The following is an 18,692-nucleotide window of genomic DNA, read 5'->3' on the forward strand; positions in this document are numbered from 1 at the left end:
TGTTCAATATGAAAACCACTTCTTGTTTTAAGCCATCTATGGGGTGTTCAAATTTTAATTTAATTTTTGTAAACATCTACATATGTATCTATGTATAACATAAATACATAAGTATGTATGTAATTTTTTACTTTCGATTAATACTTATTAATCACCCCTTTTGTCGTGTGTCTATCGCGTGTGCCTCCTGGAAGATCATCCTTCGGTGAAGGTACAAATTCTTGGCCAAAATATGATATGATATGATATTCAAGCATAAGCACTTGCAGGTTTTTCTTTGCGTGTAGCGCGGTGGCATAATAATAAGCAAATAAATAAAACTAAAGCTAAACGCATTTTGCGCCTCTTTGTTGCTCCCCGCGCAATGGTGATGTTTGTGTGGTTGCTGTTTCTGTTGTTGTTGCTCAGATGTTGCCCATGACGTTGCCTAGAAGTCATTGAACTCAGGAGCAGCAGCCGCCCGCCGCCGACGAGAGCCGCCAACAATAGCAAAATAAATAAAGCGCGAAAACGCGAGCAGAGAGCCAGAGTAGCAGAGAAGCAGAGAAGCGAAAGGCAGGAAGAAGAAGTCTGCCAGAGAAAAGTGGAAGCACCAGCAAGCACCTCTCTTCGCCCAGAGAGTACTGATGATAAGTGAAATGCACTTTCTTGACGAAAACTTCATTGAAATTTGCACTTGAAGAAAGCTCGAAGTGGTTTTGAATCTGTGTGATTTTTCGCTCGTGGATCTTCAAAGAATGAAAATGGAAATGCCGTTCGTAAATAGAGTTTTTAAGCAAAAAGAGTTCTTAAAGGTTTTACTATCAATTGATAATTTAAAACAAAAACTACACGAAACCAAAAAACTTGTTGGGGAAATTCTTGAGGAAAACTAAGAATACTAATACTCTTTAATAAAGTACCTTGGCCTGGGCCCAAGGCACGTAGAATGAGAGGGGGGAGACCGCCTGCCCCTTGCCACCCATCGCCACCCCAGCAAACAACTCTCACTCGAAGCATACACACACGCACACTCAAACGCACACTCACTCACTCACACACTTATGCACAGTCGATTACACAATCTTCGCGAGCGGCATTTTCATTTTTCTCTTCCTGGTTCGTCGTCATCGCCATCGCCATCGCCGCGCTCTGCTCTGGACAGCCGCCGAGGCAGCACCAACAGCAGCAGCTGGGTGTGTGTGTGTGTGTGCGGGGAGATCAGGTTTTATCAGGCAACGCAATCGAACATATTACGTTGGGGCGTGCAACGGGTTGGCGGTGCAACGGCGGGGGTGCTGTTGCGTGCTGGTTCGATTGGTCTTCGTCTTCGTCGTCGAGTCGTTTCGCTTTCGCGGAGGATCGTTGACGGCTTCGTTGGGTTTCGTTCGCGAAGTTGCCGTTTTCTTGTTATTTACAGTTTCTGGTGGCTTTCGCTGCCCGTTGGAAAAATTGCCAACTGCAGTTGCAGTTGCAGTTGCAGTCGACGCTGGCGTTTACGTTGGCGTCGCTGGTGGCTTTGCTGCCGTTGCTGATCATTGACTTTCGTTGGTTCCCTTTTGGGCCAAGCATTCGTCAAGCAGATGGAAGGGAAGGGCTGGGCTGGGCTGCGCCGGAGAGGGACGCGGTGGGGCAGGAACAATGTGGGAAAAGTGGGCAAATATCGAAAAGAAGTTTTCAATTTTCTTTAATTGAGATTTTCTTTGGTAAAAGGTTGGCCCTAATTTAAATTCGATTCGATTTGATCTTCAAATATGCCTTGGGCCTTCATGGGAGGTCAAGGGGAGGGGGAGGAAAAATGAAGGGGAAATCTATTTATTTCATTAGGGTTTTCTTTGCTTTTATTGAAGTTCTATTTCATTTGATCTTCAAATAGTTTGTCTTGTGCCAAGAACTTGTTTGCCACTTTTCACTGCAACATTTTTCACTTCCGCATTGTAAAACTCTCCCACTCAGAGAGAGAGATCATCTCTCTCTCGCTCTCTTTGGCTGTGACTCTCTCCCAATGCAGAAGAAGGTTCTTTGACTCCCGCCCCAACTTCTATTGCTCTCTCTTTCGATGATAGTGCAAACTATGTAACGGTTCTCTTTCTCTCTCTCTTTCGTGCTGCGCTTGTGTATGTGAAATTGATCTTGAGTGTGTGTGTGTGTGTGTGTGCGGATGCACTTGGAAGCCAGCGTTGGCGTCGCTGCCAGCTTTGGCAGCGCAATAGAAATTGAAAATAGCAACCAGGAAAAGAGTTGCAAATGGAAAAGTGCAACAACAGGAGGCAGCAGCAGAAGAAGAAAAAGAAGCAGCAGCAGCGAGAGTGGCAATGCCTGATGTTCTTTGTGGTAGTGGTACTGGTAGTGGTGCTGCTGCTTTTGCTGGTGGAGATTAGAAAGATAGGAAAAACCGAGGGAAGCACTCCGGCTCCAGCTTGCAGCACATTGACTCTTCCTCCCCCTCCTGCTGCTTCTGCTCCCTGCTCCCTGCTCCCGCTCCCGCTACTCGCCCAGAGATGCCGCCTCGTGCTGGAAGCAACGGCGCTACGTAGTTTTCCCCCCACTCCATTGGGCCACACAGAGGCCCCAGCCACATTCTATTTTCCTGCTCTTTCCACACACACACACACAGACACACACACAAATGCACACACATGGTGATTCTTGTTCTTTCGCGTCGTCGTCGTCGTCGTCGTCTTGGACTTGGTCTTGGTCGCTGCCACTGCCACTGCCGCCGTCATAGCACAGAGCGTTGTCGTAGGTTCTGTTCTGCAGCTCGCCTTGGATTTCTGTTGCGCATTTGGAGCGCTGCGAAGTTGGCGCTTGGATCTCGTCGAGGCGAGAGTTTCGTGCGCGCGATCGCAGCAATTTCAGAATTTCTCCACCGCGGATCGGAAAACCCAACCCTCAATATCGTATATCGATCGAGCCTCGATCTTGAACATAGGACTCTTAAAGCCCAGTTCTATGCCGATCTGGAGGAATATCCAAGCAACACGGAAGTGAATTGAATTGAATTTTTTTTTAATCTAATATAATCCATGTTACAATTACAATTATTATGAAAGCAAAGTGCAAGTGAAAACGGAGAAAGGGGGAAAGGAATATGGGAGAGAGAAAGAAAACAGAGTAGACAATGATCGGCATCAATGATCGGAAAGACAGTGAAAGCTCTCTTGCCGGACGGACAACTCGCTTTCCGGATGCGAAATCGATGAAGTTCTTTACAGATCAGCGCTCTTCCACCGGCAGGAGAGGTTTCACTGTAAATATTAGATCGGAAAACCCTTCGTTATCCCAATAGAAGAGCAAACCCTTCAAGAATGTCTAGAATTTTGTATCCTTTTCAGATCTAGAATAAGTTTAGAAGTAGCGTCGAAGATTTACGTTTTGGGATACCTTCTCCTACCAAAAAAAAGTTACCAAAAATACCCAAATCTCCCTTCAAATAGTTTGGAAACCGATAAGAAAGAGATCCCTGAACCGAACGAACCTTAAGTAGAACCTCGAGATCGTGACTTTCTCGATAAAGTGCCAAAGGACTGGGGAATGTGATGTGGATTTGAGTTGCTGCCAAAAAACATGCTGAAAAGTGCCCGCAATTCCCGCAGCAAGATGATGATGATGCAGATGATGGATGGCCATGTAACCGCAGCGATCCGAGCAACATGGATGTATACCAAATAGAGCTGGAGGCACAGGCACAAATCCGCTCCAATCTTTTGGTTGAAACTTGCGTGAAGCAGCCGCAGCAGCCGCCGCAGCAGCAGCAGCAGCTCCATTCGCTGAAGGAGAAGGAGGATAGCCACATCAAGGACTTTGACGGCAACGAGCAAGACCAGGACGAGGAAGAGGCGGAGGACGAGGAGGAGGAAGAGGAGGAGGACGACGACAACGAAGAAGAGGACGAGGACGGTGACGGGGACGGTGACGAAGAAAGGCCACTTCTCCCAGAAGTCAATTTCGATGCGAATTCCGATTTCAATTTGCATTTCTTTGACACGCCCGAGGACTCCTCGACCCAAGGAGCCTACAGCGAGGCCGCCAGCCTAGACTCCGACCAGGACCAGGTTGAGGATCCGCAGCAGCATCAGCGGGAGCTGCAGGATTGCCTAAGTGCCATCGAGGCGGCGGATGCGGATCCCCTGCAGCTGCTGCAGTGCGACGACTACTACGGCCCATCCGCTGCAAGCGAGGGCGTGGCAACGCCAGTCATAGCCACATCTGCCACTGCACCGCATCCCCATCCACACCACTCGCATAATCAGAACCCACATCAGAATCCGCACCAGAACGCAAACGCAAACGCCAATCCGAACACACACCACCACCAGCAGCAGCTGAACTGCACCTTGAGCAATGGTAGAGGTGCTCTGTACACCATCAGCAGTGTGCATCAGTTCGGTCCGGCCAGCAGCAGCGGCCACCACCATAGCAGCTCCCCCTCCTCGAGTGGGGCCCACGCCTCGCCGGACAGCGGCTGCTCTTCGGCCAGCTCCACCTCCTCCCACGCCGTCTCCTCATCATCGTCATCAAGCTGCTCGGAGCATTTTGGTCGCTCATCCGCTGTCGTTGCCGCAGCAGCAGCAGCAGCAGCAGCAGCAGTCGCATCTACATCCACGTCGCTTGTCAATGTCAGCGGGAACGCTCATACATCCTCGTCAGCGGTCAGCTCCAGCTCTAGCTCCAGCAACAACTGCAGTCCCAGCTCAATCTCCATCGCACTCTCAGCCGCCGGTTCCAGCTGCAGCTCCAGCGCAGCAACATCTTCATCTGTTGCGCATCTAAACAAAGGCCATTCAGGTATGTCCATCTCCAGCTCCATCTCCAACTGCAACTGCAACTGCAACTCCTGCTCCAAGATCGCTGCTCGACTCTTCCGCGTTTGGTGTTTGGGGTCCGGGGTCCGAGGTCCCATTGTTGTCGCAGTTGAAAATTATGTTCAATAAATTTGCATTCATTGCATAACACGGCGGCAGCAACAGCAACAGCAATAGCAATAGCAACTGCAACTGCAACAACTGCCGTACCATAGCCAATTGAAAGTTGCTTGCAACTGCTCGTTGCAACCGCCTTCTTCAGCCTCCCAGCTGCCGCCTGTCGACTTTTCTTCTCCTTTTGAGGAAACTATTAAAGCGCAGCATGAAAAATGTGAAAATGAATATAATTCCCTGTTATTGGCCAATGTTGTTGAGGCCAGTTGTTGCCGTTGCAGCATTTGTGTTTCTGCCCCATGTTGCAGTTGTGCCTCTTCTCCTTTCGGTGCCAAGAAAATTGCTTTCCACGCTACAGTCTGTCAATACTGTGTGCCACTCGCAATTGAAAGCCATGCAAAAACTGATTTCATTTTCATAAATCGCTTGGAATGGCCCGCTCCTCGAAGGCTGCTCCTATGATATGCGGGAATTTGGGATGGGGTTTAGCTGGAAGCATCAAGAATCAAGCATCAAGGAAATTGCCATGGAATCGGGCCACTCGACTGAAATATGCAGCAAAAAATTGAGTCTAGAAACCATTTCAGGCAATGGACAGGGCTGCAACCTGAGGTAATGTCATAAAAACCATAAGCACTCGAGCGGCGTCTTGGCTGGACTTGCTAATTGCCTCACGGCCAGGCCTGTCTGGCAAGGATTCATGGGGCACGGATGCATGGATGCATGGGGCAACATTTAATTGCAGCAATTAGTGCGGGCAGTTCCAGGCAAATGCAAATTGCCAGCAAATTAAATCTAGGGGAAACCAAACCAAATACGATTTTATCAGGGGAAAAGGAAAACTCAGCTGCCACAAACTCCAATTGATATTCGTATCTGCCCATCCCAACCCAACCCAACCCCACCCCCACTGCCCCTCTGCCCGTTCCCCCTTCTCATTCAATCAGTTGTCTGCAGATAAATCCAAGAAAATGGAGGAAAAATCAAGCGAAAATATGAAGTCTTTGTCGTCTATCGTCTGCCTCTGCCTCTGACTCTGTCTCTGTCTCTACTTCAGACCGTTGTCTGACAACGCGGAAATGCCAAGCAGCAGTCCATGCCACATTCGCCCCGCTCTTGCGGCGTGCCCCTCCCTTGGCCACTCGAACAATGGCGTTTGAAATTGTCAACTTACAAAAGCGACCAAATGATTTGCATTTGAACGCGGCGCGAAAATGAAAACCAGGCACTTGAATTTCCTTTTGGTTTTTCATTCCTGCCCAGGCCCAGGCCCAGACCCAGGCCGACGACATTTTCCAGACATCGTTGTTGCTGTTTCTGTTGCTGTCCAATGGTGAAAATTCAATTTGCAATTGCACAAGCGCGTAACGCGCAGTGTTTCCCGTCCTCGCCACTATCCCCTTCTACATTTCCCTCTACGCGACTCCCTCTTGCCGGCCCATCATCTGTAGTGGAGCTGCCTCTTTCTGGCGCCCCTTCCCCCTGTTTGTCGGCGCGTGCAAGTTGCACATTAATTTCATTTTGTTTCGCATTTTTCGAGGTGTGGCAACAACTGCAGTTCAAACTCCGCGCTTAGTTCATTTGCCTCTTCCTCCTGCATTAGAAAATTCAAATCAAAAAATAAATAAAAGAAAGAAACCAAAGAAAACGAGAAACAAAGTCAAATTGAATTGAATTCAAAATGAAAATGCCAAGAAGCATGGTTGTCTGGCTCCTCTGGCTCCAATTTCCAGCCTTTTTCTGCCTCGTTTTTGTTTTTGTTTTTGTTTTTCTTTCTTCCATTTGCCATTTGCAATGCAAATTTGGTTTCGGCTCTCGCAGGGAAAATTGTGCGGCTGCAGTTTTTCCTCGTGACTGGCAACAGCAGCAGCAACAAGAGGCAACAACAGCAAACTGTTGTAGGCGGTGGCGTATACGTGATATTTTGGCATTTCTTCTTATCGCACATCGCCCTGAAGTTGAATGCCCCCTGAAGCTGTTGCATTTGACTTTGATTGCTAGCCCCCCGTCCGTGCCTAAGTTTCCCGGGGCTATTGCGCCTAATGGTGGATGATTAAGAGATGGAGTTGAGGGTAAAACCGATTTGGGTTATCGTTGGAGGTTCACTAATTGAAAGTGCTCACTCTCCTTAAGGTTTCCACACAGTAATTTGACTGAAATTGATGGAGGTTATCCTAAGATAGGATAGAGCTACTCTATTCTACTTTCCTTATTGACTTTCCTCCCCAACGATGGCTGTCTGTGGAAATGTCCTTCCAATTGGTTCCCAATGAGGAAATACACAGAGCACATCAGATTTAGAGCGTGTGATATCGTGGTGACAGCAAACTCATTTGGCAAATTGAAATGGCTGTGTGACACATGTGACGTATGGGCAATGTGTGGCATGGCAACCAGGTTGCATAATCGACTTGCCATACAACTTTCGTGCGGAGGAAATTTAAACGAAATCCATGAATTTTTCCTTACAGAGCCACAGCAGCAGCAGCAGCAGCAGCCACAGACAACTCAGCAACAGCAGCAACACTCACATCAGCAGCAACAGTTGCAACAGCACCCCCAGCAGCAGCAGCAGCAGCAACAGCAACAGCAATCTTTTGGCTTAGCCGACTCCAGCAACAACAACAACAACAACAACAGCAGCAACAACAGTGGCAACAGCAGCAGCAACAGCAACAACGGTGTCTCCTCGAAGTCGTTTGTGCCCTGTAAAGTGTGCGGTGACAAGGCCTCCGGCTACCACTATGGTGTAACCTCCTGCGAGGGTTGCAAGGTGAGTTGTGGCCCACTGCTCTCCACGTCGATCACTAAATACTCTTCCCTTGCAGGGCTTCTTTCGTCGCAGCATCCAGAAGCAGATCGAGTACCGTTGCCTAAGGGACGGCAAGTGTCTGGTCATCCGCCTGAACCGCAATCGCTGCCAATATTGCCGCTTCAAGAAATGCCTCTCCGCTGGCATGAGCCGCGACTGTGAGTACAACCTCTGCCTCTACCTCTACAGTTACCAAATGTTGCACAAACAAAGTGAAGGGGAGGCTGCACCTAGTTTCGTTTTGGCTGCTTGATAACTTTATTAGCTGCGAAATCGCTGAAAAATTTCCGCAGAAAGATCGAAGATTATGTCAGTTAGTTGTCCGGGCCATTGTCAATGGACTTCGATTGCTTTATTCGCACTAATTGAATCAATGAATACACCCATACCCGTACGAGTGGGCTGATGCTGATGCTTCCTGAAACGTTGTAAAACCTTTACTTAAGATAATTTTCCCATTACAAAATCTGCGGCCTGCCCCTCCCCCAAACGGGTTTACTATCTGGCAAACCTTTTACCAAAGCATCCATAAACCACTCCAGGCTTAGGCTTGCAACCACTTGAGGCAGGCGGAAACGACAGCCTCACTTGAAGCCACAATCCACCCACGGGCCAAGAGCGAAATTAGTTTTTATGAGTTTTCGCGGCAGCAACCACTCTGGGGAACCCTTTCGGGCCCGTTGTTGCTGCTTTCGAATGCAATTTATTTGATGTTGCACAATTAATTGTCCAAAAAGATCGGAAACAAGAGAGCGGCACATAAACTCCAGCCACCAGGCAACAAGGCAACATCGTGGCAACACACAAAAGACCTCTGTGGGTGTGTGTGTGGCAGGCAAAAAATATTTGTTGCTGTCACTGTCATTGTTGCTGTCGCTGTTGCTGTTGTTGTTGCTGTTGCTGTCGCTGCACGCGAGCAACATTTATTAGTCGTGTCTATTGCCTGCAACATTTGTTGCAATTTTTTATGGCTTTTGTCTCGCTGCAGCGGCGTGCCTGGTGTTGGGCAAACATTTCCTTAATTTTCCCCCATGCTGCTGCCACAGCGCCCACGCAGCCAATCCTCTCGACCCACACGCTCCACGTTCCACTCTCCTCTTTCCCCTGACGCTCCCCTCTTCACTCCCTCAAGATTGTACGACAAAAGGCTTTTGGTGTTTGCTTTTACCACTTTTAATGATTTTTCCAGTGCAGAGATTTTCTTTCTGTGGTGCTGAGCGAAAGAATGCTCTATCGCAAACGTATTCGGCGACATTTAGTTCATGTCAATCTTCATAGCATCTATCTTTATCTATGTCAGAGACCAATCTTTTAGCATTTAGCATTTGCTATGCTTCTTTCGCTTCTCTTTACATAATGAAAATTGGCGACTTATCAGGCGTATCCTTCGTTTGTAGAGCAGAGTATTGCAGCTTCGTTCCCATGACAAGAGTTTTCTTCTCCTCTTTCCACCCCCAGCATTTTCTGGCTCTTCCTCCATGGGCTTTGGCTTTGGCTTTTACTTGGAGACTTTTACTTTGCCTCAATGCATACGGAAAGTTCAATAATTTAGTTAAATTGCTTTTGTGGCAAGTTTCGGTTCGGGCCTAGCATGGATGTGGCTGGTGGCTCCTGCTGCAGTTGCAGCTGCAGCAGATGTTGCAGCTGCTGCTGCTAGTGGGCGTTGCATGGTTTCTCCGCACGAGGCGCCTCTTGATTTTCGCTTGCTCAGTTTAATTAGACTTTTGTCGAGTCAAATGGTATGGGGGTTATTATGGTTTATGGCAAAGCAGCAATTGCCATTTTCTGATTGCCGATTGCCGATTGTCGATGGCCTATTGCCTGCTCTGCTGCAGTCTCTGTTGCTGCCACTCCGTGAGAGATTTTCCAATTAAGTTCCCTCAGAGATCGACTAAAATCGCTGAAAGCCAAATCCGGGCTTGAATTCAGTGAAATTCCCAGTGCAAATGTTAGATTTGTAGGATTTTAATGGGTCATGCCACTCTGCTTTGGCTTCCCCATGCCCCATGCCCCTTGCCACGGGCCCTAGCCCCGGCCCCCACAACAAATGTAATTATATTGCCGCCGTGTTGCAACTGCTGTGCTGTGTGCTTCTGTTTGTATATCTGAGTGGGCGTGGCCTGGCTTTTATTTAATTTGCAAAGCTTTTGTTGGCAGCGGCAACAAAGTGCAATAAAAAAGGAAAATAACGCGACGCTTGCCAAGCAGAAATTGCATTTCGGATGTTGCAGCAGCGTCAGAGGCACAGGCAGAAGCAGAAGCAGAGGCAGCAGCAACACTTTGCATGGCTCTGCAGGAATTTGGGTCAAACATAAAACACACACAAGCACACACACACAGAGCTACAGGGGGTCTTCATGCCGGCATGCGGCATTTTGTGTCAGCATCAGCATCAGCGTGTGTTTGCTCTGAAAAAGAGCTTAAACCCTGCCTCTGCTCCCAGGACTTGGCCACTGCTATTAATCAAATTTATGTGCGAATATCCAGCAAAAGTTGGCTAATTGAAAAGCCTGCCTCTCTTTCTCCTTCTCTTACTCAGTCTCATTCTCTTGTGCGGCACGAAGCCGCCGTCAATCAAATTTGCCACAAATCAAATTACAATTAAAGAGCGGGGCAGGACGGACCGAAGTTTTTGGACAATATTCTGCTGTCTCTGCTGTCTGTCTGGGAATGGGCACAGAGCTGTTGCTGTGGCTGTTGCTGCTTGGGGGCAACATCAGCAACAGACAGCAAACATTCAGTTAGAGCAACGCGAAGGCGACACAGTAACACAGAATCAAACAGCGTTCGTTGGCTGCTCTCGACTCAATTGTAGTCAATTTGAAAGCCAACTATCAAATGTCAGCGCCAGAGATTCGTTTCGTTTCGTTGCCACGACTCTTCTAGACGCCCAAAAATCGAGTGCAAAATTAAACTGTTGCTCTTGTGGCAGTTGTAGCTGTTGCTGTTGCCGTTGCTGTTGCCGCTGCTGCTGCTGCTGCTGCGCCTGCGCAGTGACAAGAACAAAGACAAAGAGCAAGACTGGCTTATAATTGTAGCGTAAACTGGGTCAGGCTGCCAGACCAGGCCGGGCCGGGCCAGGCCAATCCAAATCCACCATTCGGCCAGGCCCAGAGTCTGAGCCAGAGCCAGAGCCAGAGACCCCCTTGTGGCCGTTCGTGGTTCGTTCTGGTGACTTGAATCGCTTTGAATTCGCTTTTGGCCCATTGTTGCCGCTCGCTCTGTTCTGATTTTCGTGTGCCGTGCCTTCTGACAATTGTCTTTTGTCTTGTTGTTTCGCTGGTTACATTAAAGTGTAGCCCCAGCCACCAGCCACAGTCACAGCTTTATTTGGCTATTGTTTCGGCCGAGATTTTATTATTTGGCAATAGAAATATGACTGAGAACGAGGAGGAAACAACATTCTGGGCAGTCTTTGGCAGGGCATCGATTCGATTATGGTCTATCAAAAGGGCATAAATGCTGGGAATGGCTCGGGTTGGGTGTCCCCAGTATCCACATCTTCATCGGTATCGGAGTATCTGCAGCTCTTCTCTGCAGTTGTATAATTCGATGGCATTCAACCGTTTACGAGTATTTATATAGAGTTCAGCAAACCTTTGCAGGTCCCCAGGCACTTGCTTTCCGCTTCCTTTGAATTTCCCCCAAGGGGCCTTTCACTTTCAGTTGTCGTTCGATGTCGTGTCGCTGCTTCCGCTCCCCTGCTCAGCCCCCTGCTCAGCCCCCTGCTCAGCCCCCTGCCAGTCTGCCGGGCTGCCTCCAGAACAGAGTCCAATGCTCGCAAAGTTGATGTGTTTTTTCGCGCAACAAAATGCGGCGCCCAACAACAAACACAAACGCCATAAACACCCGAACGATATATATAAATAAAATATGGTCAACAAATTTGTTGCCGCTGAAATATCATTTAATTTTTTAATTATGCATTTAAGTTGCTGTTATGGCCGCTTCGCTCAACTCGATTGATAAACATTTTGGCAGCTTAAATTTATTCACAATTTCTGCTCGATGCATAAACCGAAAAAAGTTGAGTAAACATTTCGCTGAACCGATCGTTAAACAATTTAATCCCGAGAACAAAAGCACCAGCACCAGCAGCAGCAGCAGCAGCACGCACCTGTTGCAGGTGAATGAATGCATCAGAAGATGACTCAATTCCAGCACCAAGGCGCTGTGGTGCTGAGGTGCTGAGGTGCTGTGGCCCCTGGCGTTGCAACATGTTCCCTCTGACTAATTGCGATTGTTAATTTATGCAACAGGCTTTGTTGCGGTTCATTGTTCTGTCCGCCAGTGCCCCCAGTGCCACCAGTGCCAGTTGCCGCCGTGTTACGCATGCGTGCCCGCCGCAACATCGGTGGCAATCTGTCCTCCAATTACAACGAGCCGCGTTTGTCCGCGCCGCCTAGATGTTGCACCCGATTGTGGCCACAGTTGTCTCTCTATTTATAGTTTAATTAACACCTTGTCGCATGGATACAAGCACACATGCCCAAAGATAAATCATTTGTCACTTCACTGCTGGCCGACGAGGTGGCTGCTAGGCGCAGAATTGTGGCAAGCACAAATGAAGTGGAAATCCCCCGAAAGTTCATCTTCCCGAGCTCAAGGAACTTTGTGACCCTTGCCCAAAATCTCGGCATCTCATTCACAGTTTGTCGTGCAATTTGCACATTTCTGCATCACTTGCAACTTTGCCCAAAGGGAAATTTACATATGTACACTCCTGTGAGTCACTCGCATTTGTTGGGTAACTTTCCACGCGTACGCGTACTCGCAATTTCGGCTTCTATTTGCCCGCAATGAGTGGTGTTCCGTTCTACTCAGATCTCATGCACACAGGTGAACAAATTGCCAAATATTGCACAAAAATTGTCATTGTTTGATGGATGAGTAACCTTGACACTGGATTTCAGGGGAATTCTACTTAAATGTATATTCTGAGTTTATTCTACACAGAGAAGCTGTTAGAGGGAAATACCACTCAATGATAACCAAATTATCCGGTATGTTCCTTCAACAAATGACTATAGAATAGATAATCTTTTAGAGGATTTTCAGGGACTTAAGCCAAACCAATTATTTTAATTAGAAGGTCTCCTGATTACTCACTATAACACATACGATTTCCATCGATTACTGTCGTCAATTATGGAACCCCTCTGACCCGCCCTACGACACACAATTAATGTCAAAAGCCATCAACAAATTGGCAAGAAATATGTGGTGCATAGCGTGGGGTGTGGTGTGGTGTGGGGGCGATTGGCCAAGACAATGGCAGCGCAAGCACAAGCAGCACAACAGCAGAAGCAGCGGGGGCAGCGGTGGCAGCGGGGGCAGCAACTGCAGCAACAAAGCCACCCGAACCGAACGTTGACTTCTAAATGTCAATCACAGTTGCCACCCCCCAGTCTTTTCCCTCTCTTCGACGTGAGCTGCATAAGAATTTCTTAGTAAATATCATAAAAATATATATGCAAAAAATGTGAAGCAGAAAAAAAACACAACAACATCAACAACAACAAATCACAGACGATGCAGAAGAAAAGAAGTTTATAAAATTAGCCAGCGCACTTTGTGATGTGATGGCTGTTGTCTAGTGCAAAAATAAATGATTATGATGCGATGCCATTACCCGTAAGCACTCTCACACACACAGATACACAATAGTTGACAGCGCATCGGCAATTGCACCCGCCTGCGGGTTCAATGCCCAAAGCAGCAAGAACGACAACGACGACGACGACGACGACGACGGCACGCATTTTTCTTGGCGCTTCCGCGATTCTGGCCAGCGACAGCGACGTCAACAACATGGCATTATCAGTGGTAGGGGAGGGCGGAGGGTGGAGGGGGATAGAAGAGGGCTGGCTGGGAGTGGCTTGATTAAGCTGCTGCTGCAACTTCATGCGTCGTTGAGTGGCAGCTTCAAAATGATGGCGAACTGCCACCCGGAAGAAGGGGATTGTCATTTGATAGGAGGAGGGGATGTTGCATACCCAAAACCTTAAACTTTAATTACGCTTGCAACGAACACGAAACCAGCAAGTGATCACAGTCTGTGGGGAGCTGCTGCTGCATGTTATGAGAGGCAGAAATAAGGAAGCAACTTCAAATGCCACTGCAGCTACAGCTACAGCTACAGCTGCAACTGCAACTGCAACGCAGAAATCAGTGAAGCATTGTGTATTTCAAACAGAGCTCGCTGCTCTCCACTTTGTTAACTGGTGGCCAGTGGTAGTGCCCCCCTCCCCCTCCCCCTCCCCCTTGCCACCTTTCGTACCAGCTTTGGTTCCCTGTCTGTCTTCAATTAACACGCCGCTTCGATATTGCGGCTGATGTTGCTTCTGCTGTTGTTGCCGTTGTTGCTCGTGTTGCTCGTTTGTGTGGCATTTCCCTTTACGATTCGCAGAATGCGTTGACCTTTTCCTCTCTGCCACATGCAGCAGGGGCCAGGGGCTCCGCTTGGGAGAGTGCTGCGCTCTCAAGTGTGGCCACAAACGATGATAATGATGATCATGGAGATCATGATGACGGCGGCAACTTTGACGGCTTGTTGGGAACACCTTCAGCCCCGCTCTAAGTGCCTTTCCCCCACTTCCTTAACTGCGCTTTTGATTTAACTGCTTAATCAAGCTGAAGTTGAAAGATTGAAGATGAAGTTGCAAGATGCAAGATGCAAGATGCAAGATGAAAGATGAAGATGAAGAGCTGCAGCTGAAGTTGAAGCTAAAAGATTACGTTGAAAGATGAAGCTCAAGCGGAGGCTCAATCTGAGGTTGCATGTTAAATTGCTTGAGCTGCTGATCTGTGGCTGATCTCTGGCTGATCTCAATGCACAACTTTATCAAAACGATGCCCCCGATAATGATGATGATGATGATGGTGGTGCTGGTGCTGGTGGTGCTGCTGCTTCTGCTGCACGGTGATCGATGGTGGCTCCCTGTTCCACGTACTACTGTGTGCATGCCCCCTCCTCCCCTCCGAACGTCTTTAAGCTGTTACTAAATTAAATCAAAACTGGCAGCGTGTTAAAACGTGCCTGACATGCCAAAAAGGGCATGGAACAGGGATCGGAACCCACAGTGGTCCACTGGGGTGGTTGCAAAAGGAAATCAGCACTTGAGACGCGTGCAATTGAGGGGGGACTGGGGTGGGGAATAAGGGCAGTGGGGAGTGTTGCATGCGGCATACTCGTGCAACGGATTGAAATGGAATGGGAGGTGCCACAGTCCAGAGATGAGCGCTGCATGTTGCGTGCTGTAAATTAGACACCTCTCACCGTCCCTCATAGCGGGTTTCTGCCCCTCTCCCCCCGATTAGAGCAAGTGGCACCCTGATTGGGGGACAGCATTTGCGCCCATGTTTAGCACAGATTGGCAGCACTGCTAAAACCCCCAATTAGTGAATGTAGAAAACAATGTTCAAGCACTATTTACAGACAGAGGGTCCCACTAAACTGAGGGTTAAGCTAGCCAAAAGGAAACCATTATTCAAGGGTGCAACAACTGGGTATCCACGACGGAAGAAGATGCTCAGTTTTGCTCCTCAGCCCTGGATCAGGTGATGAAAGACTAAACAAAGTGGGAAACCACTTAATAACGACAGAGTGGGACCCCTGGGATTTGTTTTTCACTTCAGCTTGAGCGGCTATAAAAGAATCGACTTTCCTTTCAGCTCTCAACTCAATTTTCCAATATCTAGCGGATGCAATTTGGTTTTTTGTGTGGGAAAAATCATCGAAAACTGTACACAAGCAGGAAATTGTCAAGCGATGCGTCCTGTCTCCATTTCCATTGCCATTTCCATTTCCATCTCCTCTGAGAAAAAGCCAAGCCGCCAAAAGCCCCAAAGACAGAGCGACTGGCACGAAAAGATACTTCCTTATTGCAAAGCTTAAACACACACACACAGGCAGAGAGTATGTGTGTGTGTGTATGTGATGTGGACACGCATACAGGCACATTTAAGCCATCATCTAAATCAAGGCTTATGTAACTGCCAGCGAGGCAACATTTTCGCTATTTTGTTGGTTGATTTTTCCTCTAGTTTTTCCTTATTTTTTGTTGTGTGTTGCCAAACTGCAGCAAAATGCAAATGCATCTAACACCGGTTAGGCAGCTTTTTTGCATCGTTGTGCATCAACCAGATTGCAGCCGTTGCATGCAACACACAAACACAGCGGCGTCACTGTCGGCGGCAGCAACAAATCTTGTTACTCAATTTCAATTGGTGCGCTGTCGACGTCGGCAGCGACGGCGACGCTTCCAACTGCAACGCTGCTTCCTGCTGCACTCGAAAGTTCTGCAGCGGCAAAAGCTCTCTCTTTCTCACTCTCTCTCTCTCTCTCTCTCTCTCTTTCACCGCTCCGCTTGCGTGCGCGCTCTCTTTTTCGTACTCTCTCTTGCATTCTCTCTCTATCCCACTTATGCTCTTTTCACTTCTTTGTTTTGCTTCTGGTATTCTTCGACTTCTGCTGCTGCTGCTGCCGCTGTAAAAGCTTTGCTCGGTCGACGCCAGCGGCCAGCTGCGACCGAGGCAGCGGCAGAGGCAGCGACTGGGAGCAGGGCACCAACGTTTCGTTGCCTTCGTTTCGCTGTCGTTTTCAGTTGTCTCTCGGCGACTCAGCGCGCGGCACGCGAATGCTCCACCAAACGGACGGGACGAACAACCGCAACGGCAACGCCAACAAACAAACAAAATTCGCAGCAGCAGCAAAAGTGGGAGCAACAGCAACACAGGCACTTCTTTTCGTGTAAATTTTTTTTTTGTTTACCAAAAAAACTGCAAAAAATACAAAAAAATAAAAACACATCGAAAGTGCGTTAAAAGTTCGATATACACTCAACAATTGACGCGTGCACCCTCCGCACCGCAACGCACCGCACCGCAACGCAACGCATCGCACCACAGTCCAACACCTACACAAACTCTCCCGCCGGTCCGTGCGCCCCACCCCCGCCCTCCTTTCCCCTTCTGCGTTGCATAAATTGATTTCGGGGCATTGTGTGATTTGAATTTCAAAAAACCTCCAAAGAAGAACACTTCTTCCCAAAAAAACTTCCCCAAAAAAGGCTAAAAAATACAAAAAAAAAAAGATTTAAAAAAAAAGCAGAGCAGTGAAATTAAAGCAACAGCGGCAGAAAAAGGCGTACAAATCGTTTCTCAAGTGAAGTTTTGGAATTGGAATAAGAATAAGATTAATAAGAAGCCAACGTCCCAGAAGGTACTCAAAGCGAGAGGGAGACGAGCGCACAAAGAGTGAGAGAGAGAAAGCCTATTTTTGGATAACCCCTCCACCAGGAGCAGCCGCCGATTGAATGGTAAATGGTAAATTTTTGCACTGAATTTCTTTTGTTCATTTCCGGGAAGCAGGAATCTCCATCTCTCTGGAAAGGCAGGGAGCGGGAGTGGGAGTGAGAGTGCTGGTCATACAAGGCGTATGCTTAATATCAATTGCAATCGAGTTAACAATCGCTGAGTAATCGAATGCCGCCGCCCGTACGCGTAATCGTACTCGTACGCGTACTCCCCATCAGGTTCATTCACTTGCGCCCCGGAATCACACTTCCTGTCTTTGTGGTGGGGCCACAGTTTTACTTCCTATTTGTGTGCAAATTTCCATTTTCCTTTGCTTATTAACTTTACAACTGGCCCCAAAAAACTGGTTTCGTTTGCGAAACTGGTTGCTGCTTTCATTTCTGTGTGTGTTCTGCGAGTATGGGTGTGTATCTGTGTGTGTGTGTGTGTGTATGTGTTTCTGTTTTGATTTGACTCCTTGGCGGCGGCAGGGCAGGCACCTTCAGGGCAATTGATTTGGCTCCGTCTCTGGCTGTAGCTGTAGCTTTGGCTGTGGCTGTGGCTCTGGCTCTGGCCGGGCCTGCATTTGCATTGGCATTCCTCTTGGCCTCAGGCTCTTGGCATTCTCTTTTTCTAATCAGAACCGGAAACATAAAAATGCTGGCTGCTCCAGCTCCAGCTCCAGCTTCAAGCTCCAAGACCCAGCTGCCGCCTGTCCATGCCCCCGAACAGGTGCACAGAGCCAGACACATAGAGGAGAATCCTATTAATGCTCCTATTAGCAGCTGCTTCTGCTTCTGCTTCTGATGCTGATTTTGTGACTTGAGCTCTTGAGTTTCAGCTGGTGCTTGGTGCTGGTGCTCGTGCTGGTGCTCGTGCTCGTGCGGCAGCTTTCAACCGAAACCCTGGACGAGAATCACTGCCCCAAAGCAGAGTTCAAGTCGAGTCGGTATAGGCGTTCAATCCGTACCGACCGACTATGAATACATTTGTATCTATTATGTGTGCGAGTCGAGTCGTACATATGGGTCGGTCGGGGCCTCGCATAAAATAGTTGACAAATTCGCAACTATATAAACAATACACAAAGATACATAGATACATAGATACACAGACACACGCGCATAGATAGATAGATAGATAGATAGATAGATGGATAGATACTCTCGCACCCATACTCGTGCACTTGTTTGCCGAGTTCATTAACATTAAATGTTGTCCTTGTGCGTTTTCAGCTTTTTGCTCTAGGCGAATCCAACGATGATGAGGTCGAAGCATCGACTAGAATGATGCCCTATAAAGGTCCAGGCTAAGGTCGTTTGGGGCCTGGGGAGTATTCCTCAAAAACAACGCGGATATCTCATTGAAATAGTTGATTAAATGAACCCTTGGGCGACATATCGTTGATGCCATTCCGCATACTCCCGTTCGGGATGCCCGTTCGGGTACCCAAAAAAGGCCAGGCCCGAAAGAAAATTTCACAAACACCAATAAATAAATTATGTGCAATAAGAAAAGCAAAAAAAAAACAAAACGACACCAACGAAGAGCAAAAAGCAAAGTGGGTTAAGTAGGAACAGGGATAGCGCCCTGACATGACAGGGATAACAGCTAATGGCAGGGAGCACCCACACCTCGGCCTATCAGGTGGATACACACACACGCACACTTAAGCGTGAATGAGT

The 18,692-nt window shown here is 48.1% G+C and overlaps 1 protein-coding gene across 5 annotated transcripts in view; it reads left to right on the forward strand.

Annotated features, from left to right (window-relative positions):
• Eip78C (Ecdysone-induced protein 78C) overlaps positions 1 to 18,692 on the forward strand; it is a 39,788-nt gene that overhangs the window by 3,329 nt on the left and 17,767 nt on the right. The window contains exons 1-4 of one of the 5 annotated variants that reach the window (XM_033384094.1): positions 2,739 to 2,966; positions 3,315 to 4,767; positions 7,370 to 7,671; positions 7,727 to 7,868. In XM_033384094.1, the coding sequence (XP_033239985.1) occupies positions 3,633 to 4,767; positions 7,370 to 7,671; positions 7,727 to 7,868 (1,579 nt within the window). In that variant the 5' untranslated portion in view covers positions 2,739 to 2,966; positions 3,315 to 3,632. Of the gene's footprint in view, positions 1 to 2,738; positions 2,967 to 3,314; positions 4,768 to 7,369; positions 7,672 to 7,726; positions 7,869 to 16,284; positions 17,038 to 18,671; positions 18,691 to 18,692 lie in introns of those variants that run through there. The other 4 variants (XM_001354035.4, XM_033384095.1, XM_015187979.2 and 1 more) reach the window with 4 other exon arrangements.

This window comes from Drosophila pseudoobscura, chromosome X, assembly GCF_009870125.1.
Source record: "Drosophila pseudoobscura strain MV-25-SWS-2005 chromosome X, UCI_Dpse_MV25, whole genome shotgun sequence".
Taxonomy (NCBI): Eukaryota; Metazoa; Arthropoda; class Insecta; order Diptera; family Drosophilidae; genus Drosophila; species Drosophila pseudoobscura.